General features: G+C 46.5%; 2 protein-coding genes across 3 annotated transcripts in view; both read right to left on the bottom strand.

Moving 5' to 3' along the window:
• Positions 1 to 450: 450 nt before the first annotated feature.
• Positions 451 to 15,375, bottom strand: slco2a1 (solute carrier organic anion transporter family, member 2A1). The gene is made up of 14 exons (XM_040183347.2): positions 14,932 to 15,375; positions 10,111 to 10,248; positions 8,340 to 8,502; positions 7,774 to 7,986; positions 7,385 to 7,483; positions 7,158 to 7,297; positions 6,034 to 6,106; positions 5,751 to 5,915; positions 5,377 to 5,581; positions 4,197 to 4,344; positions 2,716 to 2,879; positions 2,375 to 2,439; positions 1,774 to 1,894; positions 451 to 1,683 (listed from the first exon to the last, which is right to left on the bottom strand). The coding sequence occupies exons 1-14, from the start codon at positions 14,989 to 14,991 to the stop codon at positions 1,563 to 1,565; spliced, it is 1,875 nt and encodes a 624-aa protein (XP_040039281.2). The 5' UTR covers positions 14,992 to 15,375; the 3' UTR covers positions 451 to 1,562.
• A 1,346-nt stretch (positions 15,376 to 16,721) lies between these two features.
• The window catches only part of ryk (receptor like tyrosine kinase), a 30,092-nt gene continuing 20,584 nt past the window's right edge, over positions 16,722 to 26,229 (bottom strand). For both annotated transcript variants that reach the window (XM_040183346.2, XM_078107611.1), the window contains 7 exons: positions 24,193 to 24,279; positions 23,552 to 23,621; positions 22,901 to 23,033; positions 21,326 to 21,435; positions 21,077 to 21,236; positions 19,714 to 19,850; positions 16,722 to 18,208 (listed from right to left, as the gene is read on the bottom strand). In XM_040183346.2, coding sequence (XP_040039280.2) covers positions 18,097 to 18,208; positions 19,714 to 19,850; positions 21,077 to 21,236; positions 21,326 to 21,435; positions 22,901 to 23,033; positions 23,552 to 23,621; positions 24,193 to 24,279 — 809 coding nt within the window. In that variant the 3' untranslated portion in view covers positions 16,722 to 18,096. The remainder of the gene's footprint in view (positions 18,209 to 19,713; positions 19,851 to 21,076; positions 21,237 to 21,325; positions 21,436 to 22,900; positions 23,034 to 23,551; positions 23,622 to 24,192; positions 24,280 to 26,229) is intronic.

The following is a 26,229-nucleotide window of genomic DNA, read 5'->3' as shown; positions in this document are numbered from 1 at the left end:
TGCGAGCCGGAGGCGGAGGAGAGGCCGACATGACACCTGTGCTTCACTCCGCTCAACACGAGCTTTACTATCAGGGCTGATCATTCACAACTTAAAAGCATGATGTGGTTGAGTCATAGAATTTAAATACAAAGGTTTTGAAAAAAGAAGAGCAAAGCAATCGATGGGCTTTATTGATGAACTAAACCTGGATTATACAATTTCCCAAAAGTCAACTTGACAAGAAATACTGAAAACTGACATCATGGTTAATTTCTATAAAATAGAGATAAAGGTACTATGTCTAGATATTTAGTCCCTTCGGCTGTAGTCTATATATTTTTGCTATACTGAGATGTATAAGTACATCTGTGTCTGCATGTGTTCATAACAATATAGTTTTAGTTCAATTTCGATTTAAGATTTGTTCTTTTTCTTTCACTTCACTTCTTTGTAGTTTGTTTCTTGATTTCAGAGTGACTCGACTGCAATTGCAATTAGTACATTTATTTATATTGCTCATAGGACTGTAAATGTTTTATATTTTTTATAAACAGGTGTACTTGTTGGTTACAAACATCCATTAGTGCGCACAGCAGCCCAGAATCATTTTACACAAAAAAGCCTTCCCTCAAATGCTAAAACACGACTACTTATGTATATCCATTAAAATTTTTATGTCTGCCAATTTGTTCAGGAAAATGGCCCAAGTCAGCACAGTCTAAACTACAAAAATGACAGGTTGTAAAACTATATTTTGACACAGGGGACCTTCAAAAAGAGAAATATGGCCACAATATCATCCCCTAAAAAGGACCAAGCCTGGATGCTTTTGCACTTAAGATATGCAAATTAGAATTACATGGACATTTTTTTCAGCCTTTGAGACATGAACACAGAAATGAATAAATGACATGACGCAGATTTGATTAATTATGCTGTATATTAGCCAGTAACATTACACACGTATACGTTCCACTGTGACCAGTATAACCACAGCAGCAGCTTGCATGTGTGCGGTGAATTGCGGTGCAATTCAATGGAGTGTTTTATGTGATCGTCGTATATGAAATCGGTATTGCAGTTATCACAGATGTCTCTGTGTATGAGACAAACATCTATAAAAAGATAAACTTAAATATTAAGCTAATATATTTAACTAGTTACAGAACATGTCCCCATTGGAAACGGAAACCCGAACAGATTCCGTCCTTATTGGAACGAGAATTTGACAAAGATGTTTACATGATGTGTGAACCCTCATCACTGTCTTTCGCACGTAAAAAATATTGTGACGTACCACACACACACACACACACACACACACACACACACACAGAGGGTTTTTTAGCAGTTCTCTTATCTTGTAATATGTTGGTGATGTTGTCAGAGTAAATCCAATCATAAGCTTTAAAGCGTCCAAAAACATTACATCTCAACTCAAGCCAGTGAAGCAGCGGGTGACGAGGAGGGTCTCCAGGAGCTGAGGTCCGTGCAGGCGTCTCCCGACTGCGCCTTTCTCCAGCCGACGCAGCTTCGTTCTGCCTCCGTGCTCTCCAGCGTGTTTACCCACCAGCAGGACCTCAGAGCGGTCCTTCGGGCCTCTTCTCCAGACTGTACTCCTGGGTCCGCTTGGCCTTCCATCCCAGCATCATCAGTAGGACGATGCCTACGACCTTATAACCCAGCTGTAAGCCCAGGTACCTGCAGGGGGTCGGACGGATGAAGACACGTGAAGTCAGCAGTGAAGTGGATGTCTGTGCAAGATGTGTTTCGAGCGGTGTGTTTCCTAACCGGCTCCTCAAGATGTCGTTGTCGTAGTAACCACAGCTGAACTTCTTTCCACACACGCGCTTCCACCAGATGCACGACGTATCGATGGCCACGCCGAAGACAGCGGGGGCGGGCAGCCAGGCTAACGGGGGCAAAGAGGAAGAGAACACGTTTCTATCTCCGTTTGGTGGAGTCCAACATTGTCCTCAATGTTCTGATGAATGGAATTTAAAGCGGAAGTTTAATCGAGCTCTGTTATGTTGGAGTGACAACTGTACAGAGCACTTACAACAAGCACATTTTCATTTCATTTTTTTTATGTGGTCATTCTATTAAAACATAAACCTTTAAAGGAAAAAAAACATTTTAATGCCGTTTTTAATTCACAACGGCAGACTTCCCAATGACAGCTTTATTCCATGACATATTTTTATTTCAATTATCATAACTTGATAACAAAGTCAACCTCCCCTCACACAGTTACCATGAAAGATGAGATCACATATACAGATATTCAGTTTTGGACCCTTTGAGGCTACATCAAATAGTGAGGTAGGAGGACATGTAACAATAACTAGTTATTTCTATGTGTACGGCAAACAGGATTGTTTTTCTGACTTACCTAATATTCTCATGAGTAAAAATTGAATTCCTATCGCGAATGACTTCTCCTCAGAGGGAACACATCTGAAATGAACAGGAAAGGAAATGGCTGACGGTCAATATCTGCGCTGTAGATGTTTAAATACAATACAATAAAAGAGGTGATCAATCAGATTTCATATTTAAAAAGGCCTTCTATTAAAAAAAGAAGTAGACAGAAATCTGAACCCTCGTGAAGCCAATTTCTCATCAATTTCTATAGTAATCCATTTCTGTTTTTGTGTGACTTTATATCTATATTTTAAAAACCAAGTCAATGCCTTGCTTCTTGAAGCAGCAAGTTGACAATGTATTGCTCACCTGAGCACCATCATGTACATGGGGTTGTGAGTGAGGCAGGCGACCAGGGAGGCCAGGGAGATCACCAGGATGACGGGCAGGAGGAGGTGTGGGCAGCTGTTGGGGCAGGGAGCGGGGCGGGCAGTCCTCTGCTCCCCTGATATACACCTGCAGTCGGTGTACAGCTGTATCCAGGCAGAAAGCAAAGCAAACATTAGTGTTGAGAAAATGAAAAACACGATTTTGGAAATACATGTGTAGGCTTTCTCGTGGGGTTTGAGATCGACGCCACTCCCAGGTGTGTATTCAGAGTATGAAGCCCTGGGCGGTGAGCTGGAGACTTGTCTCACCTCTGAACAGAGCCAGGCTCGATGTTTCCCCTTGATTCTAGACTTTATGCTAAGCTAAGCGAATCCCGCTTCATATTCAGCAAACAATCATGGGAGTGGCATTGACCCGTATCTAATTCTCAGGAAATGAACAGAATCTTAAAAAGGCACAAAAAAGCTATTTTAAATAAGTGAACCTTAGATAAAATGTTGGATTTTTGCAGATGTTGTGACGGTTGTAAACTCCTTCACTATTAATTTTGTACATTTAATGTGGATCTACACTTATATTATAATATTGAGAGACTTGTTGGGAATGGATGGTTTAGTCTGCTGTAGCCATCACGGTCTGTTTGTACTGCAGCATTATACAGCAGGCCGACCAGCTGAGTCAAATCAATTCTATTTTCAGTTTCACACATTCCACCCACCGGAAGATTACTCACAAGCCGTGACGTCTACATTCTGACGTTTTGTCCCTCGAACCCCTCCGGTACGCTCTGTGACTAATAATCATCGGTCGGACATTGATGGTGTGCCACTTACTCGTGCTGGAGGCTCCTGGCTCAGGAGAAGCACAGTGATCGTAGGTCTGCTGGTATGAAATGTGTGTTCGTTTGCCAGATATATGTCACAACGCCTAAATGCCGGGATAATGCTTGAGGAGCTCAAATGTGTAGCTCAAAAATCTAATTACGAGCATTTCCTCTAACCTGGCGTGTCGTTTAACGGTGTAGAGTGTTTTGTATTTTAGGAGAACGCAGACATCTGAGCAGCCGATATCTAAATCCAGGCAACTCACGCCAAAACAATCGAGATCGATAGGTAACACTTCAACCAAGAGGGAAAGGGTTGTTTTAACAATGGGAAAACATGATGACAAAAGATCCGATGTAACCTTTTGATGATCAGATTAAACTGTGCTCTCAGCGCATGCTTTCCCCACGGCTCTGTGACGGACAGTTAAAGGTTGATCACTCCCCACTGATCCAGGAGAAGAACCCAAAACATATTTCCACATCCCACACGCAGAACAATTATTGACAGGAGACTGTGTTAATGCAGTCGGCAGCACGTCTCAAAGACTTATCACATGTATATTTTATGAACTGCATGCTTATGTTGAATATCTCAGTATAGAGTACAGAGCAGGTGCTTGAAGGGGCCACTCACCTGAACCCTGTGGGTGTTGTTGGCGACTTTGGTGAAGTTGGTGCAGCCGGCGTGGCAAGGAGAAATATACTCAACTCCATCAGAGCCGCACACCGGGTGGAAGGCACTGGCAGGGCAGGAGCAGTTGGAGTAGCACGAGGGTGGATACCTGTGGGGAGACAACAAGTTCAGAGCAGTCCCGCTTTCATTAGCAGGTGTGGAGAGTAGTTTGTGACTTTTATCAGCAGCCTGCAGTCACAAAAAGATGAAATGTTATGTGGGTTTTTTTATGATTTAGATGTAATATTCACACTCACACTAAAGGAACAAAGAAAAGCCAATAAAGTGAGGGACCATGGTAGCTTAAACATAGTGAAGTCTTTCCTAAAGGGGAGAGTAGGTAGGATTTGGTGACACCTAGTGGCGGGGCTGTAAACTGCAGCCAGACACATAGTGCTGCAACATGACGAGCTAATTCTAACCTCACAAAATACACTGAAAACATAGTTGTGAGTATTAGATTTCTATCAATGGATCCATCAACATGACATTTAAGTCTGCAGTTGCATTTCATGGAGGACATTTCTTTTGATGGCATATTGGCTGTTTTGTTTAGACTGCAGGTCACATCATTAAAGCCGCCCTTTAGATTATCCCACCGCTACTAGTGCTGTCGGCCAATGTTTTTATTTGCGGGCACATAACACAACCCTCTCCTGTCACAGGTTCAGGTTGTTCCTCTGATCTAGAGTCAGTTGCGAAAACACACCAAAAAAAAATTTCTCGCAATGTGCCAACGGAAAGGCAGAGAGAAGGGGGGGGGGGGTAAACAATGTAGGTTCCAAAACAATAACACAAGCAATGATGTGTTTTCAAGGCATGCAGCTGGGAGTCATGTTGGAAGGTAACATGGGCCCATTTTAACTTTTAATTTACAAACGAGTGGCCACAAACATTAACAAGGCAATGACTTATACACTATATGTATATGTATGCACTTTATAAGGTTTATATGATGAATGATTAGGAACAACTTGGGGAAATAGAGCATGTTTTACCACTGATATTTTTGCATTTTTAATCAGACTTTCACATAAGTTAAACTAGATGTGTGTGACTAACAATAAGTCGCAAAACCTAAAACACCCCTCAAATAACCAATGATATTCACATTAAAGCCCCATCCTAACTGCTCACTTACCCATACTGTCCGATCTGGTAATGATTGACCTCGGATACTTTCTGCGTGGGACAGCCCATGAAGAAGAGAGGGATGAAGAGGAGGGTGGACACGGAGAGCATGGCAACGCAGAAGCGCGGGATGGTCTTCAGGGTGAGGCCGGCCTTCTTCATGATGACGCCGCCTATCAGCATCCCCACGGCGACGGCTGGCAGATTCACAGCACCTGGGACCGGCGGACAGCTCAGTGCTCGGCGTGTGACGACGCTAATCGTTGCATCTGCTTCATGTGACATTTTGTACGTTCCCTGAACAAAGGCGGGAACCGAATTCCCTCTTTGGAGAGCGGCCCCTGTGCCAGCCGGCTGACACGTTCCAAAGTGGTGTGCACTTACCTACTAGCAGGCTGCTGTAAACGGACGTCGCGCTGTACTGTAGCTCCAGAAACTTGTTGAGGAACGTAGCGAGGCCGGCGATCACGGAGGAGAAGCAGCACTGGGCCAGAACCAGCATCAGGAAGAGAGGACTCACCAGGAGGTGGACAAACATTCTGGGAAACACTGAGACACAAGCACACGCACCGATTGATAGTGATGATAACGAAGTGGAAACTTCTTATTTCTTATCTATCCATTGTATCGAACGGGTGGAACCTCTGCAGTCTGAATTTAAACTTACTTTTCAGGAAATCCAGCAGGGAGACATCCGGCTTCTTCAAGTCATCACTAGCATCCGTTTCACTTGCGATCACCTGCAACAAAACTTTCTTAGTCTGAATCATCAGTCAAAACATCAAAAGGGTTCTTTTCCCACCGCTTTCTTCCCCTCTGTCAACCCCCCTTTGTTTCTTCATGGTACATTTCACAGAATTCAAGCATTCAAAATCCCCCGAAGCTGTCAAACTGCACAATGGAAGATCATCTTTTGTTCCTCGGAGGGGAGTCTTTGGTTGCTCTTTCATACAAAACTACTTGGTCTTAGTCGGAATGTATTTAAAGCTGAAAAATGTTCCAAATGTATTAATTTCTACAGATTTTAGATCTTGAAGGGATGGTTGGGAGGTTTTGAAGTGGAGTTGTATGAGGTGTAGACACCCCCTTCCCACCGGCATCTCCTGTAGGTAACAGATTCACAGTGTAGCACCTCATCCAAGCACAGATCAAAACATGCAAACGATCCCTTTATGGGCAATATGAGGAGGATTATTCAGTTGCATTTTCTAAAATGCAACATTTAAAGTGGGTCCCCTCCTCAACGACCCTGAAAGGCTACGCTCCCGGGTCACACCCGCATTCAACCCGCGTTGTTTGCATTTGTTGCATTTTTGTAGCTTTCACTATGATGCGTACTTACGATGTGCCACCTAATCACTACACAACACAGATTGACGGCCAGAAACAGAATTCGAAATATCGGAAAATCTGACTCAGTGTCCCTTTAGGGAACACGCGTTATCCACGACAGCTTTGTTTTTTTTCCCAGGTCAAGGCCGGGACGGAGCTGGGAGAGCAAAATGTGGTTTCACTCACTGGGGACGGAATCTGGCATCTTCTAATCAATAATTATCTAATGCTTTCTGCAGATTGTTTAAAAGGTCAATGGCGAGTCGCTAGTTAAACGAGTTCATGGGAACTGAGATATGTCCGGGGACAGTAACAGTGGGGGGTAAGATGTTAAACCTTCAAGAGGAGGAAAAACCAAAGCAGTAAAACGCAATACTGATATGCAGCCAGTAGGTGGCAGTAGTCATCGCTGCAGTACAACGAGTGGTCCTCAAACAGGGCTCTGTGTGTTTGACTTGCATTGTCCTCTGGAGGCATTCTGCGAGGGAAGAAGAAGTAAGGGATGGAGGTGAGCAGGAGGCAGCCGGCGGTGATGAGCATGCCCATCCACCAGGCCCCCACCCAGCGGGGATCGCTGTGTCCCAGCTCCGTCTCAGCTCCTGCAAGGGGACATCAGTGAGAACTTTCTCGCTACAACCTGACTGTAAAATAACTTTGGCGATGCCTCGAAACGACGCGGTCATTACCGAAACCAATTTTGTCCACGTCCACGTAGATGCGCAGCATGACTGAGCCCAGCAGGAAGCCGATGGCCGGCCCGAACACAGACACTGCGAACAGGATGGCTGCAAAGGACAAAGCCAACGTGAGGCAACAAATTCTGACTGGTTGGCAAAAATGTTCACACGGCATTATTGTTTGACCCGATTTTGTGTCGGTTTGTTTGGGTTTTTATGCATCAACTCCCCCCAAAATCATCATCGTCGTCTTGGTGAAAAGCAAAACATTTAATGGTGTTTTCAGCTTTTCAAAATGAACACTAGCAGAGCAGCGTATAGGAAGACACCACGGTGTGCACATTTGGTTGCGTTGTTCTCCATCCAAACAATGGACCACTGAACTACAGGCCATTCACCTATGTAAAGAGAGGAGTTGCCCGGCCCTGAGAAGTCATCGATGTAGGAGATGCCAAAGGGCTGGATGGGCACGGAGCCCACGCCGAAGAGCAGCTGGGCGCTGGCCATGAGCAGCCACAGGTTGTTGGTGTCGGCCAAGCGCCGGGTCTCGTCGCGGCCGCATGACTCCAGGCCGCTCGAGTTCCTCTGCAGGTTGCAGATGTCGTGGCGATCTGGATCACAGCAGGTGGTCCCAGGCAGACGGGAGAGGGGAGGAGAGACGAGAGAGATGGGGAGGAGATAGTTAACGACTAGCCAGTGGATGCAAATGTCCGACTCGTTTCCAGAAGCCTGTCTGGCCTTTTGCTGACTCCGTCTGAGGGGCAAAGCTTTCACAAATTAAATAGCCGGGAGGGAACTCTAAATTGTTAACTTCCGTCTGTTTTTTTTGAACGGTTCAGCTGGAGAGCACTGGTGAAGCTTCCTGAGTACAAAAAGCCAAAGAGCAGGTACACGTTGGGGCCCGCAGAGCCCCCCCCCCCCCCCCCCCCCCCCTCAGAGTCACATTCGGGTGTGTTTGTCTTACTGTGTAACACGGAGTCGTATTCGTAGGCCTGGGACAAGAAGTGAGGCAGGGTCAGCATCAAGGCGCTGACGGCCATCAGGAGTCCGCCCATTCCAATGAAGCGCGGCCGGTGAACGCGGTTTCCAAAGTAGCTCACAAACACAATCAGCACACTGTTGCTGATCTAAGAGGCAAACAAAGAGGGAGAGAGAGAAACAAGCTTCAAAGAGGAGCCACAGGGAACGCCTTCTCTTTTCTAATCCATCCGCTCACTCAGGTCTCAGTTATCCAACGTGACTAATGGACTCTCAAAAAGCAAACGTGGAAGTGTCCTCGGTCTGCAGACAGGCCAGAATAATCAAACCTCTTGAGTAAATTTAGCAAATATTTGCCTATTAGCAATAATGTTGATGAATAGTTATTTCCACATGATGAATATGTGCTCAATATTCTCCCTTATTGTTTCTCAGTTTTGGTCTCCACCATTTCCTGAGGGAAAGATCTGGCTCTTCAAAACCTTTTTTTTTTAAACACAAATCTTAACACTTTGTCTGATGTGTTTTCATAAAATATCCTGCAGCCAAGTCAGATCTTGTGAATCGCATTCACATAGAACTCCAACTGCAGCCAAATACTGATGATCTGAGCTGCAACGTGATCTAAAGCCTGAAGGCAGCAAATGTCTCCATGGATATTTAGACCAGTGACCCGTGGTCATGCACTCTAGACGCCTGGAAAACTGCTGAAAACCATTGATCGGTGTGATGCGTTCAAATCCCAGGTGCGCCTTCAGGGAATGTAGGTTCTCCCCAGAACACCTCGGCCAGATGAAGCTTTTCACTGCTGCTGCAGCCACTCAAAGGTTCGATGGCTCGAGGGATTAATAACTAAGTTACAAGCTACGCTGTTAACAGTGTAACATCCCGCGTAGACAATAGAGAATCCACCCCAGTCTACTCAGACCTTCACGGATGGAGTTCTGGAATCTTCTGGAACTTTCTCTCCTTCAACAGAGCTTTCCGCATTTCGCGGGGGTGTTTCCATTATTTTACGACCTTATGTGATTGGCTGTATATTCAAACGTAACTCCTCCCAATATTGTGTCGCTTGATCACGCATTTTATTATCCGCCCGAGTGGCTCCATGTGAAATTCCCTCGCTCCCCTAACCAGGCTCCGAACACATTCAATGATTACACACTTGACCCAATGCTCTTTAAACATTATATGGCATGCATTATATCATGTTTATCTAATATGTAATACAACCATAAAGTATCTTACATCATCATATTTCATAACATCCTAAACGTAATATTAAAGGTATCAGTTGCCTTGCAGGGCCTTCCTACCTGCACACCTGCAACATGCTCTGCTCTCATTGTGACAGAAAAAAGCCCTAAATAAAAACATTCTTTGGGGATAAAATAAGAGGAATCCATTATAGATGTAATGTGTACAGTATTAAATGACTTATGTTTAATTCAAAATACAGAAATTGTACACAAACTATAATTCTACCACTAGTCACGATCACACATATTATAATGTCTACCGTTCTTTTCGGTTTGAATTCAAAAAGAGTAAAAAAAACGGACCAATGCAACGTGAGCACGTACGATACACGTCATCATCCCTTCGACCCCACACATCCATAATAAAACGCAGCCAAAATACTTCTGGCTTGAATTCAGGAAGTGTGATTTTGATAAGTTGCTTGTTCTCGAATACCTTCTTTGTCACTGACGTGCCGGAAATAAATGTCGCTCGGTTGTGTTGTTGTTGGCGCCTACCTCGTGCAGAGAGGAAAGGGTTCCAGAGGAGTAGCTGCTGAGGCCGTACCGCTTCTCGATGGTGCTGATGGTGCTCTTGAAGTAGGCGCTGTACAGCAGCTGAGAGAGCTGCAGGAGGCCGTGGCACAGGACAAACAGCTGGGACGGACACACACACACACACACAGACAGGGTTAAGCTTCGAAACAAGGTTAGTGTCACAAATCGCTTCTACAGCAGGAGATGCACAGCTGCACTCACACAGAGGCCGATCAGGATCCCCCCCCCCAGGGACCTAAACAAAGCCCCCTCCGGCGGCATCCCATTTTGGAACACGGAGGAAAAGGACCAGAGGATTTGAGTCTGAATCTTTTTCAGCCCTGCTAACACACCGAGATGTCGTCCAGTTAAACCACAGGAGATGAACATCACAGCAGTGAAGGTATCTGCACAGCTGCTTCACAAAAACACATGAATTTACAGAGACTGGAGGCAGAATTCCCAACGTTGGTAAGACTAGAAACAATATTGTTAAAATGAGCATTCTCTAGACAGAAAAAGCAGATGATTGAATCAGGTGGAGTCGTAGGAAACGTGCAGGTATAATGGAAGGTGGATTATTGCATTGATAGCTTTACAGAATAAATCCCCATAGTACCCTTCACTCATGAATTCATTCCCGACTCCAGGTGGGTGTTTGTATTTTCTCCCTTAGGGAACTAAGAGGAGGAATCATCCCGATGGCGGACCAGGTGAACGGTTCGACGACAACCAGGAAAGATAACGTGTGAAGTGCTCATTATGCAGAATGGCCCTTTTAAAAAGTTAATTATCATTTATTACTAGATAATTATTTATCAGAAAGCGAGCAGGATTTTAATGCTGTAACTGCTTGATTTGGGGTGAACAGCTGCTAGGTAATGTCTACCAATGCGTCATATATTATATATATAGAATATTGTCATGTGCTTTGTATGTTTAACGATAAACTAAAAAGTAACAACATCTGTGAGACGTCATTGTTTTAAAGTCTCACCTTTTCATGCAGCTTTTCACCAAGTCAGAGAGCTTTAAAAAGGATTCACACATTGCCAAGCGACCAGTGACCCTCCAAGAAATGAGACGCCAACGGGAGTGTTTGTAAAAGGCTTCGTCACTTCCCACCTCTGGCTTCAGAAGCTGTTTTGATGGTGACGTCTTACGAAACATCTGGTTTTCCTAGAAACTCCTAAGGGGGATGATGAAACGTGTGTTCCACGATATTTCTGGACTCGATTGTCGAGCGTGAGGAGTCACTGTTCTATATCTGTGTCTCCGACTGATCAAGAGGCTTTTTTCAGATCCGGAGCTTTCCTGTCGGTGTGTCGCGACGCGTTCACAGACACGCACGGCTTCTCTCTGGGGCTCCAAGGCGCCAAGAGAAGAGACGTGCTGAGATTGGAGCCCAGTTTGCGATGAAAACGGGGATAAATCCCAGCTTTTAGTTTGTTTGCCTGCTGCCAGGTCGGCTGAGGCGGAGTGAACTTTGTGCTTGACTCGGAACAGTTAATGCGCCTGTTAAAACTTGGCTTGGCGGTGTGCAAGCAGCAACAATGGATGCTTTCACACTGCCGCTAATATTTCATCCTCATTTTGCATCAAATGGATTTGTTTGCCCAGGCAGGCAAGGCTCTGTGTTTGAGGTTTAGATTCAAACAAAAGGTTTGCAGGCGCACGATTCTTTCTTTAACCGCAGCTTCAGGTCAACCCTAAACCCCTTTGAGCCTTTAACGAACTTGGATTTCTATTTTACAGCAGATAACGTTTGGCAGATACGTGTTCCAGAGACAAAGCTCCGGGCGTTCTCACCGTTTGGCTTTTTAGATTTCACCGTTACCGTGAGAAAGTGCAAAAAACTGTTTTTGCCCGTAATTGTGGTTACTGAAGGAATATAGCCGGTCGTGTTTTTTCTGTAAAGTTGGATAAGATAGCCACGGGTTATTGAAATAAAGACAAAGGGACAGCAGGCATACAGCTCGTGCTGAACACCATGTCCCACTGTGAAGACGCAGAGTTTGTTATTTATACACACTTGAGACAAGTGATACTATTCTGTGTCCACAAGCAGGACCGAGTTGGATCCTCCGTGGATTATGTACATATTTGTGTCCTTTGAACACCCACAGCTCAGCGTGCTTGACGTCATTGTCCCAGCCTTCAGCCCTGCTGCGAGGGGAAGAATCGGGGGAAGTTCACACTTCATTTTGAGACGCTTTTACATCAGGGACACGTGTGGCCACAACGCCGGCTGTAAGTGTCGCCTTTTCAACATGCCAGACCAACGTGGTCAAAAAGCTGAGGAAAAAACAAGCAGCAAAAGCAAAGCGTAAGTCTCCCAGGATACTTGAAAGAAACGGAGCCAGAGATTCCCTTCCCTCCATTGTGAAACAAACATAAAACAGGTTTTCCTGCACAATGGCAATGTGATCAAAAGGAACAATTTCTCCAATTTGGATCCATCGGTCAATACAAAGGGGACTTCTCTTATTCTCTTTCTTTAGATCAAAAGATTAATATCACCTAAGGCTGTGGAGAAAGTAGACAGCTGTATCCACTATTTATGTTAAGCTAAGAAAATAAATCTCCAAAGCTTGTTGAATTCAAATATGTGATGCATTACCTGTTAACGAGGGCATATGTACCAGACTAGTGTATTTCTTGGGGAGAGGGTACTTCCTGGAATCTGCTGCGCTGTTTTATTGTACGGCTTAAAACCAAATGTGTGTCAATAGGACTGCTTTAGCATTGCCAGTAGATACATTCTGTTATGTTAAAAAAAAAAGCGCCCCCAACCTGTTTTGGTTTTTATGCTAAGCCGCGCTAACTTTTTACATTTTTTTGTCGTTGTGGATTAGAATTAAATATCTATAATGTGTAAATGTGCGTTTGCAGTGCTGGTAGATGGACTGTGGTGCAGTTCAGGCCAGCCGACTCGCCTTGGGGGTCCATTCGTTCTGCTTTGTTGTCCAGATTATAGAAATATAAATAAATAATAATCATTTAAATTAAGAGTTGCTTTAGCGGGGGCCTTGAACAGATTTAGTTACATTTCAATAGAGCTACAGATGTTTGTGTTCCCTTTGTTTCTGTTTGTTTTGCATGGTTTAATGGAGTTACGGTAGACAGCTGCTGTTCCCACTTTTTCGATCAGACATTTTTCCCAACCTGCTTGTGACGAACGTGCTCAGGTGCACTGAGGCGTGAGAGAAATGAACTGGCGCTTTCTAACATTTCTCTCGCCACTGTTCAGGATGTAAACACCTCGTGCCCCTGAGCAGAAACTTGGCAGTGAAATCCTTAGAGAGAGTTTGACGGTGTAACCCGGGCGAGGTGCAGCCCACGGCAGATAAGCACGAAAGCCGAGGGAAAACAAAACTAAACAATGTGCCTGATGAAATCGGGCAAATAAAGAGCAGCGCTGCGTACAGCATGTACGAGCGTCAAGACGTGACGAATGAATCCGACTGAGCCCTGTGAAACCACTGTAGACCAGAAGTCAGAGCAAAGGGATTTGATCTCGGTGGAAAAACATTTTTTTTTTGTTCCCAATTGCTCAACAGGAGGCCAACAGTAATCCCTTTTTTAGCGTTAGTTTGACACCATTAAAAAAAACCCTCTGCCTCCAGTCCGCCCTGCACCCCATACCAAATATATCTTGTAAACATGTTTATTAATAGTTTTTTATGTACATTCGTTTGTTCCTTTTAGCTCAGAGTGTGTGATTGCTTGCATATCCATCAGAAACGGCTTACCGACTCCAGTGCTGCTTACCAGCGGCTCTGATCACAACTACTCCCATTATGTAAATATACAGCAGAGTTCAGCTGCATTCATACTGTGCAAGGTGGGTGAAGAGTTCATGTTAACAGTCTAAATTTGGAGAAATGTGTTTCTGTCTGCAGGATCTGTTTGACCATCCTCCACCCTCCTCAATACGGGACATCTTGAGGTGTGTGTGTGTGTGTGTGTGTGTGGTTGGGCGGCTTTGAGCACTTACAGTGGTAAACAACTGAAGAGTTGCAGTAACTGGACCCACCGTCCTCTTTGTGAGAATGCTTCAGATAAAAGCACTGAAACCTCCAACTTCTGGGAAGTGAGAAGTTGCACAAGTGTCTTCGCTCGAGCTTTCAGAGGCGGTGAGGCCTTTTAGTCACGCTGTCTTCACACACCGCCAGTGATGGAGATGTGGAGTTTAGCCTCATCGAGGCTCAGAAGGCCTCGTTTCTCTCCCCATACTGCAGTTTGCTTTGGTTACATTTACTCCCACAGGTCACTGGGGTCCATCAGACTATTGCTGCTGATAATCTGACATCCAACTTTCAACTGGACGCACCCGCCAAACGCATTAAAACAATGTTTTCCTACACCCGAGGTAGTGACATTAATAGACAAAACAATTGCTTACAAAAACAAATCTATTCCCCAAACTTTTCACATAATCAATCAAAATAAAAACGTCTCTTAACAGTCGTCGTTTTTCTTTTCTCAGTTTACGCGCCACTAGGATCAGCCATTTAAACACAGCAGTGAGATAACGTTGTGACCAGTTTCAGGGTGACAGCGACGGAAGTTTTCCCACAAGAGACGAGATAAAACGTTAACCTCCAAGTTATATGACAGCAATAAAAAAAATCATTTGCATCAACTTTTCTTCTAAACATTTCTCACGTCACTTTTAGCGAACATTTAGCGCATTTCAGCGTGGTTTTGATAAGAAAAAGCTCAGTGGAATAGTCCCCCCTCGCCGTCGGAAGGAGCGCGCGGCGCTCGGGTAAAGGAGCGTGCCGCAGGGCGCGCGCGTACCTTTACGCTGCAGCGCGGCGTCTTCGGCTTCTTCATGGCTTTGGGGGAAAGAAGGTCCATTCGCTCCGCTCTCGTCCTCGCGCGCACAGTCCTTTGCAGCCTCGCGACTTCTGTGCCGAAGGTTGTCTCTCCTCCTCCCCCCCCCCGTCCCTCCCCCCACCCCTCACCGGTGAGCTGGACTCTGTTGTCTTGCGGCTGCCGGTGATGTAATTGGACTCCACGCGTCAGTGGTTAGAAAAGGTGTGAGTGGAGAACAGCGCGTCCCCGCGCGCTCATTGGCTCAAGTCACGCGCGCACGAGCCCCGCGGAGAGCGCGACCCCACAATTAAGACAACAGACGCCTGGACTCCGCTCCGAAGGCTCACGGGGAACCAGGCCCGGTGGGACCTCCGCCGATGAAGGCGCGCTCCTCCCGGCGACGGCTCTTTTCTGCCCGTAAATCCCCCCTGAACGCAAACGCAGTGCTCCTTTAAATATACACATTTAGTCAAGCACCCCTGGATTCAGCAACCGGCCTTTTTTACAGAACAGGTATTTCAACTGGGCCACACAGAATACGCACAGGTGTTACTCAACATGAATCATGGCTCTGTCCCAATAAATTCTGACAGCGTGAGCGAGCCGACACGCTCAGTACCAGGACACTGGAACCAGCTAAATGGAATCCAGCCAGCTTGACTGCTACCGTCACCCTGCGTGTCACTACTTAAAGGCATCTGCAAATAAGGGATCAGACTGCTTTGTTTGGACCTGAAACGGCCCTCTCAGTTCCTGAAACGAGGCGGTTTCCTCTCAGCGGCTGATGCGCGCCCTCGAGGCCTCGACCTGCCGCAACGATCAGTTCGTCTGAACCCAGACGGAGACTTTTCAAGCTTGTTGCACTTGACGCAGACATCGCGCCGTCCGTCTTGAGTCACGGCCATGAATCATCTCGATGTACAGGAAAGCGACAGGGCAAACGGGATAATTGAGCTCAACCCTCACCGTCGGTTTTACAACACAAGCTGCCGGGATGAGACTTGCCGTACGTCACACCGGGATGCGTCACGCACGCGACCGTAATACCATGAGCACAGCGTGTCGGGTGTGACCTAAAGGCCAAGGGGGGGGGGGGTTTCTTCAAAAAAACGTTTGCTGAAAGTCTTTTAGACCTTGACAGCCATGGATGGATGAAACAGAGACGTCCCTCACATGCTGTAATGAGCTCGTCCAATTGTTTTATTCAGCCCAAATGGAATGATTGTATAATTCACGAGCCTCTAAGCAACGCCAGATATGACAATAACTATTAAGTCAGAGGGGCATTACGGAGAAAATGTGGAGAGGGAGACGCGTCCCTTTTCACTAATGAATACATGAGAGGGGACAAAACAAAAAGGCCCTTGGAGGAAACCGATGGGACAAAAGGCGATTCACGCTCCGCTGAAAGCTCTGAACGATCAAAACCAACTCTTTTATTTTCTTTACAAGTATGAACGTGGGCCCGGTTTACAGTTCTGTACAAGTGCGCTTAAACAAAACCCACCAAGTCGGACTGGGGGGGGGGGGGGGGGACGCTTCACATAACGCTGTGGAGCCCCTCGCTGCAGCAATAGCTCGGCGGCAACAACGTGAACTTGCTCAACGAGTCTTGCAGCTGCGTTGCATTATTGTCTGTTATGACTGCTGTTGGTGGGGAAATCGCAGCAAAGTGCAGACCTGCGACCAACTGAAACGCCAACGGTGACTCATACTTTAAAAAAGGATGTATGTGAACAAATGCACTCACAATGAAGGACACAGAATACAAGTAATTGTCCATTGCTGGTTTTAATTTAAACAAAACAACATTTTAAAATCAAGCCGCTCAAATGGGATTTTGCGGTTCTTGTCAGAGACCCGCTGCAGAACGCCAGCCACACACACGCCGATAGCATGTAAGAGGCCGCGCACACACGTTACAAAACTCCATTACAACACCGCAAAGAATCGCAGTGTTTCGCGTGTGACATTAACTTCGGCCAAAGCTAAAGAAACTAAACCAAAGCAGCTCCATCGGAAAATCAGAGGAAAGCCCCCAAGCATTTCGTGTGTGGATGCTTATTTCCGTCACAAAGCTGCAGGAGCTATTGAATAGTATTACGGTTTGCTCCTTGTACCAAAACGCTCTGCGGCACAAAACAAACATCAGGTACCAGACGAGAGCTGCGGTGCTCATACGATGCGAAACACAAATGGAAGAAAGACGTATATTTAAAAGATACCATTTAATTTGTGGATATGAAATCGGGAAGTAAAAAAAATAAAAATAAAAATAAAAAACCTTAATTCAACATGCAGTGAGAATAAAAGGCACATCCCAACGATGTCCGCGGCGGGGAAACGGGACCAGGCCGAGCAGGTCGGCAGTTCTTCTGCGTTCACAGTGATCCTCCGTGTTCTAGTCACCGTGGAATCAGTCAGGAAGAGGAATCCTGAGGCGGGCTGCGTTCTGACACAGAACAATCAAGCTTATACAATGAAGACGCAGCGACAGGCCTGTTCGAGGGGAGGGAGTGTGGACGATAAAAAAAGTACAAAAAGAGGAAGAAGGTGGAGGCATCTGAAAAATAACAGCGGTCAAAATGTCCGTCCGGATGTTTTTCGCAAAAGAAATCCCGTGTGTAGCTCTGCTCCCGTCCACGGAGGCCTCCCGATGCCACGGCGTACCTTCCGTGAAGAAATCCTCGGGACAAACTCGAGTGGTTTCCGAGAGGCCCCTGGCACCGAGCGCGGGGGGCCGGGGAGCAGCGCGGCACACATCCAAACGAAGCCCCCCCCCCCGGTCCACCGCGGCACATCTGATCACCAGCTTACCAAACGGTTCAAAGCGCTGCGTTTAAAACCAGGTTGTCGGAGGCTTTGAGTCCAGCAACGCAAGGACAGAGCAGTGTGGTCGCCTCGTCTGCGGACGCTTCGGAAGCACACAAAACAATATTCAACAAAAGGATCCTTTTACTTTGCTATAAAAAAGGATTTCAACTATATAAAAACTCCGAGAAGAACTGTACAGAATGAAACCATGAGGACGGAAGTCTGCTGTGTGGTCGGATAAGGCACGCTGTCATACATGGATTCCTTATGGTCAGTGTCCACCAGCCTTCCGCGTCAACGTCCTTCGCTCCCGAGAGGAGGCGGCGCTGGCTCTCACACGTAAGCGCCCAACGCCGCGTGGAACTCCGTGAGACACTGAACAAGCTGCTGAAACTTGGGCCTCTCCTCCGGGTCCAGGGCCCAGCAGCACGCCATCACCGCGAACCTGCGGCACAGAGCACAGCGTCAAGGAAACTTCAAAAGGGTGAGTATTTCTTTTGTTTAACGCAGCTGGGCGACGGCTCCATTTCTGATCAAATAACCTTGTTATCACGATTTTTGCAGTGCGAGCTGTCAGCCACATGGTGTCAAGGTTGGAATGTCCGCTGTGATGGTGAAAACTAACAATTATGTTATATATATAATATGATACATTATATTAGTATCCTTCCATGTTCATAAAAGAACGTGAGGGTAAACGCGTGTTTGATCGGTCAGGACCTTCTCCTCGCCAGCCTGTAAAAATGGAAACACTAATCTTTAGGAATCATCTGGGAAGCTGTTGAAAGGACGATGTAATATCTTCACAAGTAACACGGAAAGAACATTAAAGAAAACCTTTGTATTGAAACAAAATTCCAACAATTCCGACAGCTGCTGACGTTATCACTCGCCACCCCATGACGTTCAGTTTGTTATAATAGTATAAATATAATTACCCTCTTCCCCGGCGGTGTAGTATGTGTACATAAATATTTATTTTGCGGGGGGGCGGAGGGGGGTGAGGCTGTGAAACTGGTGTCAAACTCGGGGCGTCGGAGCAAAATGCCTCTTAAGTTTATCGTAGGTGGGATTTTGTCTGAACAGGAGCTGCCTGCCGACCGCTGATATAAATGAGGGAGATGTAATCATTTCATTAATCAACACGTGCGCCCGTAATATTATTTCTTGCAAACCTCTAATAATTGGCGAAAGGAAGCCGCCACCTCGACGCTTTTGAATTGAGAAGGAAACCGCGTTCAGCGATCCAAAAGAGTTCAGATTCCTTTGTGCAAATTCAAACCTATTCAGGGTTTTTATATTACAATTACAAAAGTGAGTGAGGACGGTCAAAAAATAGAATGGCAAGAATTAGGAATCATTGATTATCCAACAGGAGGAGATCATTATGAGAGTATTGATGGGTTTTTTTTTGTTCTCTTGATGAAAAAGTGAGAAGGAAATATAATGAATAAAGAGTATTGTCTAAGATAAAGTTCAGACACGCTTCATGTTTATCAGCGAAGGGATCTGCTGAACACACGCACGCTCACACGTTATAACACGCTTCACTGCACAGTGTTTATGCCGATGATTATGTAAGATTAGCCGGAGTTCAACTATGTCAAAAAGTGATTGACTCCTTATTAGTGCATTTACTGAACAGTAGAAACCGGCTCATGATGTGGAGACAATCTGCACGCCAGTGTTTTCACACGCCTGATGGGCTGAAACCTTAGAACACAAGTTCTCAAAATGAATTTGTATGATCATATCAGTTTTCTCAGATCTTTAATGAATTATTATTAATTGCTTATTATTGCTCTTTTTATTCTCCAGCAAGACAATCTCTGTGAATCTGACTGCAACAAACGCTCAATTTCCTCATTGATCCGCCTTTTATTTTCTCAACTGTTTTTTTTTGTCTTTTGAAAAGCTTCAACGGATTAGGAAACCAAAGCGTCTACGTACAGTTCATCGGGGCAGTTGATTGGTTGTGCTATCCGGTAGCCGTCCTTCAGGTAGGCCGACATCTCGAAGGGGTCGATGTCGACGTAGGGGGTCTGACCCAGAGTCATCAGCTCCCACAGCGACACGCCGAAGGCCCACTGCGGACAAACGACCCACCAGCCTGAGCACTCGCGCACACACACACACACACCAGTCTCCCAATGCATCGTCATCGTCCTCCTCCTCACTCGTATTCAGTGTGGAAAGCGGTCAACTACTAAAATGTTCCACGGGAACAATGCTAGGAAATGATGAACAGGCGTTAGATACGGAATCGTATCGAGTGTTTGCGTTGAGAGGCTGAAGGTAAACAGGCGGGCGGCCGCTGGGATTCGGGGAGGCCGGGAGTTCAAGGGCCCGGGACACTTTATTTCAGGACAAATTATTATCTAAAATAAACCCGTTCTTGTGCTGTTGTGTTAGTGCCGTGTGTGTGTGTGTGTGTGTGTCCCACGGGGCTCCCCCCCAGTGTGGGACATGCAGCGTTCGTGTGTCCCAACCTTTAAAGGAAGTGAAGGGAGTGATCTAGGACGTGGGGCGCAGTGATGGGACGGATGTACAGTAATCTATCCTGTTTCCCACATTGGGGCCTGGGCCACTGCCAGGAGAGGCCTAAACATTAACATTAAGCCATTAAGCCACTCTCTCATCCCACCCGGCAAACGCTGGCACGAGTGGCGCTCGGATGATGCTGCACAGCTCCAGGTACTTCACGGTAAGTGTAGAGGAAGCAAAGTGACCATGAGAGGAATGCTGAGCGGTTCGGGGCTCGTCTGGCTGCTGTCCGAGCCGTCTAAGGACCGATCGCTCTTCCCGACCGTCTCCGCTACCCCGGGACAGGAAGGAGGCCCTTCTCCACCCCTGATACCATGACCATGCAGCCAAGGATGGCTTGGATTACAACTGACATTTCCTGCAACGCCTTCTCCGTATCACACACTTTTTGAAGCTCGAGTCACTGCTTGAGGGTGAATGTCTGTCCAAATAAATTCTTGAATAAATGTGTCAGTTCAGCTTTGAGTCGACCTGGATGCTTTGGCCAAATTTAAAACAATTGCCTCGAGGTGATCATGAGATGTATCTCGTTCTGGGGGGAGGGGTGCACGTGAGGACACAGTGACCTCTGACCTCATGATATCTAGTCAGCTCATCCCCGTGACCACGTGGAAGCGAATCTCTTCTGAGATATCGGCTTCAAGACATCGCGAAGACGGACGAGCAAAGCGCTAACATTCATCGCCGGGGGCGACGACAGCCTGTTACGGTAAAAGACACCGTCCTCCGTCCTCGGCTGAAAGACAACTGCTCATGGCGCAGTTCTTACCACGTCGCTCGCACTGGAGAAGTCGTTGTTGAGCAAGCTCTCCAGGGCCATCCAGCGGACTGGCCTGTTCTCATTGTCCCCCAGACAGTGGTAATCCATGGGGAATAGGTCCCGGGCAAGAGCGTTGTCCGTTATCTTCACCTGCATGTTGTCGTCAATGCTGTTGGGGGAGAGAGGAGGGGGGGGGGGGGGGGGGTTACTACCGAAACACCGGTACGTAAGCACAAGTGAGCGCTCAGGGACACTCACACGCAGTTCCTGGCGGCGAGGTCTTTGTGAATGACCTCCCTGCGAGCCAGGTAGCTCATCCCGCAGGCGATCTGGATGGCCATGTAAACCAAGTCCTGCTGAGAGATCGCCTGAGAGAGAGAGAGGGGGGGGGGGCAGAGGGGCAACTTTTAGTTGAGAGAGGAGAAACACAGAAAATGGAGGGGGTGGTACAGGAGAGCTCCACGGGAGCAACATGAGACTATTTTAGACTCTAAATGAACGGCTAAGATCGCCGAGGCGATTCATGTTATTGTGCTGCGATACATTTGATGATATATCGCATACGTTAGCGTGATGAAGTTGTTTTTTTTGCTTTGTTGCTAAAACACTGATCTAAGAAGACAGATTGCATCGTCAACGTGAGCGCGTTCGCATGCTGACAATAAAATAGAGCAAAAGGCGAGTAGTTTGGAGGCGGGGCTAAAGGAAGTGCGTGGGCCTCGTGAATGAGGAAGCAGTGGGGAAGATCCACGTCATTTGGCTTCAAGGAAGTCAACCGTTTTTGTCCTTACGCTCTAAAGATAAAGATGACACTAGAGTTGGACAATTATGCGGTATGAAACAAAGGGGAAATTAAACAATTTGGTTAAAATTCCTTTAGCGAAAGGTTTGAGCAGGAGACACTAAATAAAGTTGTCTGTTTGGTGCTTTATCTGTGACCCAGGCACCGCATTGCAAACCATCAAATGTATCCCGAATCCATTACAGCACTTAAAGGAAACGGGAGGAACCTGATTACACAGATTATCCGTTTGCATTTTTGTTTCCGATCCCATTCAGTCCAGCGTACTTTGGCTCGGACACACGCAGGGGAATTCTTTCCGTCCGATACCACCGAAATGAATAAAACACAGGAAAACAAAGTCTGGGCAATCAGTGGACGTGGATAAGAACATGTCATGTCAACAGCCTGAAGCAGAGGCGTGCTGAGCCAGTACCCGGCCGGCGTGCCACTCCGTAGTGTTGTGCTCCTGCAGCGCTTCCCTAGAGCTTTATCTCCTCTGCACTGACGCACCTCACATTTATAGGTCCATTTTTATTGCAACACCTCAACATAATGACTACGTCTTTGTCTCCTACGCCTGCCAACAGTACTTAATGAGATTACAGAGAGCGAAGATGCTGATGTGCGTTACCTGAGACTTTACAAAGCCCTTTTTCATGAACACAAGTGGCTGGCAAGCTTCGTCTTGTGATCGCAGGTTGTTTTTCTACATCCGTCATTTGCAGCGGATTGATTGGTTGGTTGGTTGGTTGGATATGTGCTGTAGCTTTGCCAGTCACATCAAAGACTCCTCGGGGGAAAAATAGCTGAAAAGGCTCGATTGTCTTCACATAATGCACAAAACTCTGCTGTGAGCCCCGCAATCACCCTTATATCTACAGTCATTTTAATAACAGCTTAGTAGTTAGTGGTTGGTGTTTACTTTGGCGCACACAGCCTTCCTGCAGGCGAGAATTTGATTGAGTCTGACTTTTGTTCCAATTTGGGGAACTCACTTTCACAGCTTAATGAACGTTGATCTTAATGGTTTCCTTTGTTTGGATGCTTACCTGCGGGTTGTTGGCCTCAGCGAGCTTGCATTGCCGCAGGAATAGCTTGAGATTCCCCCAAGCCATGAAAGGCAGCAGCACCATGGGCTTCTCTCCGTCCTCTGTGCACACGTGACTTATGGGCAGCAGGTTCCTGCATGCGGAGAGACGGAGCAACTGAGGAACCGGAACGCCGTGCAACACGGCCGCACAAAAGTACATTTGTAAAAGATCGCTGCACGTCAAAGGGATTCCATGGAGACGAAAGTTCACGTTAGGTGCGTCAGCCAGACTGTTGCGGAAGAAGAAATGTCAGCGAGTACCAGAGGGGAAGGAGTCGTGCCGATCACAACTACCTACGCAAAATTAATACGGGATAAATCCTACAGATGAATAGGAGGATCAATTATAAATGATATTAGCTATGCCAACGCTACTCTAAAACCATTGCAGTCAGGTGGTGATCATTTATAAAATAAATAAATGGCTGTATGACATAATAAGTTGGAAAGGAGCCTTTTTGAGTGTTGCAAAAAACATGTTACAGCACGTGCTCTTTCATCAGCGCTCACCGCCATTGAGAAAAGAACACAGGAAGGGATTCAGCAGACGGGGTGCATTGATCTTAAAGTGATAGTCTAACACGCACTGTGTGATTACTGTGTCACTCACCTATGATGAAGTCCACGAAGCTTGCAGCTTTCAGTCAACATCATGGTCACCTGCACCTCAGACGCATTATCTGAAGCATTTAAAATCAAATTTTAAATAAAATGGAGCTCTGAGCAGTGACTAATCTGTCATAGTCGAGGCATTTAGTGCTTGATTAGTAGACATTTCCTCAGTCAACATCGACCTTTGCAGTCGGAAACCGGTGCCAAACCCAATGATGTCTTTTTTTAATCTACATGTGCAGCTTTGGTGCTTATGGGAACGGCATTGTTCTTTTCCCCATAAAAAGCGCATGAGGAAGTAAAGAGTTTAACGAAAGTCCAGAGTGGCATGTTTGCCGGGTGGAATCCAGCCCCTCCCTGAGTAAACACGGGAGAGTGCAGGGGTCAGCAGGCAGCTGGCAGAGGACCCGACACGCAAACCCTGCAACCTGTGTGCCAGTTTACGGAGGCGCCCGGGTTTCAGTCCTCTTCACAATACCTTTCTGGCATTTCACCAGCCAATCTCTTTCCAACCAACACCCTTCTCCGGAAACCCCGGAGTGAGTTGCACGTGAAATACTCGACACTTGAACAAAATGTTTTATTTATTTGATAAGTGTGCGTTCAACCGCGCATCGGCGGCTGGATCGGAGCGCCTACCTTTCACTGTCTTCACGAAGACCTCCTTTTCCTTACTGGGGTCCTTTTCGTCCAGCAGCACGCCGTGGAAGATGCGCCCGAACGTGCCTGTCAAAGGAAAAAAAACACTGCTTTTTTATTTTTTTATGAGAAAAGGGGGCAGCAAAGACAGAAATGTGACCTCGCTCGCAGGTCGCCGTGATCTGCGGACGGGAAGAGGCCCTTGACTGCTAAAGACGCTCCGTCTCTGATCAAAGGGGGTTAGTCAACGTTGCACAGCGTCTCTGGAGAGATTCACTGGGAGCTCAGAGGAGGCCAAGCGAGTTCCTCATCGGCTTTGTCTAAGCTGTCACCCCGTTGCTGCAGGCCTTCACCGAAGTAAAATGCAATCTAAGAACATAAACCAGCAACATAAACTTCGAAGGAAAAAAAAGGAGAGGAAAAAAAGAAATTGTAGCCGCGGGGTTTAATTCTGGCTCGTGTTTCGACAGGAGAGGAGTCCAAACACAACGGGGTCAGTGTTCAATCGTCTCCCTGAAGCCTGTCTGGACCTGCTGGCTCCAGAAGAACAGTACAAGAGCCTGGTCTCGTATTCATCCCCACCTCGTGTTTTTAATGTTCACTTGTTGTTTACGACATTTGGTATGTAGGATCGGGGGTGATGTGGACGGCAAAATCTTTCCACAACACGTCAGACCGAATCATGGCGTTCCCTTGCAGATGGGTGGGGAGCTTACTAATAATATAGTTGCCGCTGTAACAAGATGGGTCTCAATAAAAACAGGACCTGTCAAGAGGATGTGATTTAAACAATAACAACATTCATGAATCTCTCAAAGACCGGCCGAACACCGAAGCGGAAAAAGAAAAAAGCTAAATCCAAATGAGAACCTCCGGCTGCTTTGAGACACGAGGCTAAATCGCAGGTTGAAGTCTGCAGGTACAGCTGCCCACGTCCACACCAAGTCCAGTTTGTCAGAATCAATTAAAGCCAAGTAAGAGATACAGATTGAGAGGAGCAGATGCCCTCAACGCGGGGGACACGAGGGCGTGTTCACCACTGAAGTCGGACTGATGCTTGTCTGAGGGCGTTTCCACATCTGCAGCCGGGTTGGTTTGGTCCGGGGGGGGAAAACAAACATGCAAACACGCTTGTTGCATTGGAGTTCTGTGCCGGTTTCCTGTTCAGTGACATTCTACAAACTCACGTAACAGACGTAAAACAGTTTTGGCAACGGTCATCGTGCACCGTCACGGCCCACCCGGGGAAACCAAACTTCATGCTTCTGGTGAGTCATAGAATGTTTACAGAGATCTCACCAATAAATGACAACCGTTACAAATAGCATATTATTGGCAGAACACCACCAGTTACAAGTTAATGACTAATGAAAATAATTGCTTGAAAAACACAGGCGCAGCCGTTTTGACACGTGGCGTACGGCGTGTTTTGGCCTCGACAGGTACAGACAGGACGTCTAAGTGGCGGCTGACGTAGGAGTGATTCCAGGCCGTCGCTCTTCCCGGTGAACTGACAAAGCACCCGGAGTGAATAGAAGCTACGCACTGTTTGCAGCTTCTGAGGATCCGCATTGAATGGCACGAATCACTCGTATTATTTATGCAGATCGACAAGAACATCGCTTCCCGAACAGAGTTCCTGACGAGCAGATTATTAGAAGTCCTTAACGTTTGACATCAGAATATAAGTAATGTGAGGGCTGTCAATTGGATTTGTAAAAATTCCGTTGGCAGGAATTGAAAAGTCAGGGGGGTGCGTGCGGCGCTGTAATGGACGCTGAAGGATCCTCCCTGCTCAGACTAAAGCGAGGCGCTGCTCAGGAGCTGCAGAGCGATTCGTGCCTTCACTACAGACACCAGAAAAGTCTCCAATAACACACATCAATAAGTCGCCAGACAGAACGGTAGGGAAACACAGCTGTAGATGTCTCAATGCGGATTGGCCACGGCTCATCACAACATCACCTTTTCTTCTAGTCTCGCTCCAGTCTCAGAGAAACTCTGGTCGGACAGTAGGGCTGTCAAAATTGCTCAAAA

This window comes from Gasterosteus aculeatus, chromosome 8 (assembly GCF_964276395.1).
Source record: "Gasterosteus aculeatus chromosome 8, fGasAcu3.hap1.1, whole genome shotgun sequence".
In the NCBI taxonomy this organism is placed as follows: domain Eukaryota; kingdom Metazoa; phylum Chordata; class Actinopteri; order Perciformes; family Gasterosteidae; genus Gasterosteus; species Gasterosteus aculeatus.
The sequence above is the reverse complement of the archived record's forward strand: the minus strand, read 5'-3'. Positions and strand labels throughout refer to the sequence as shown.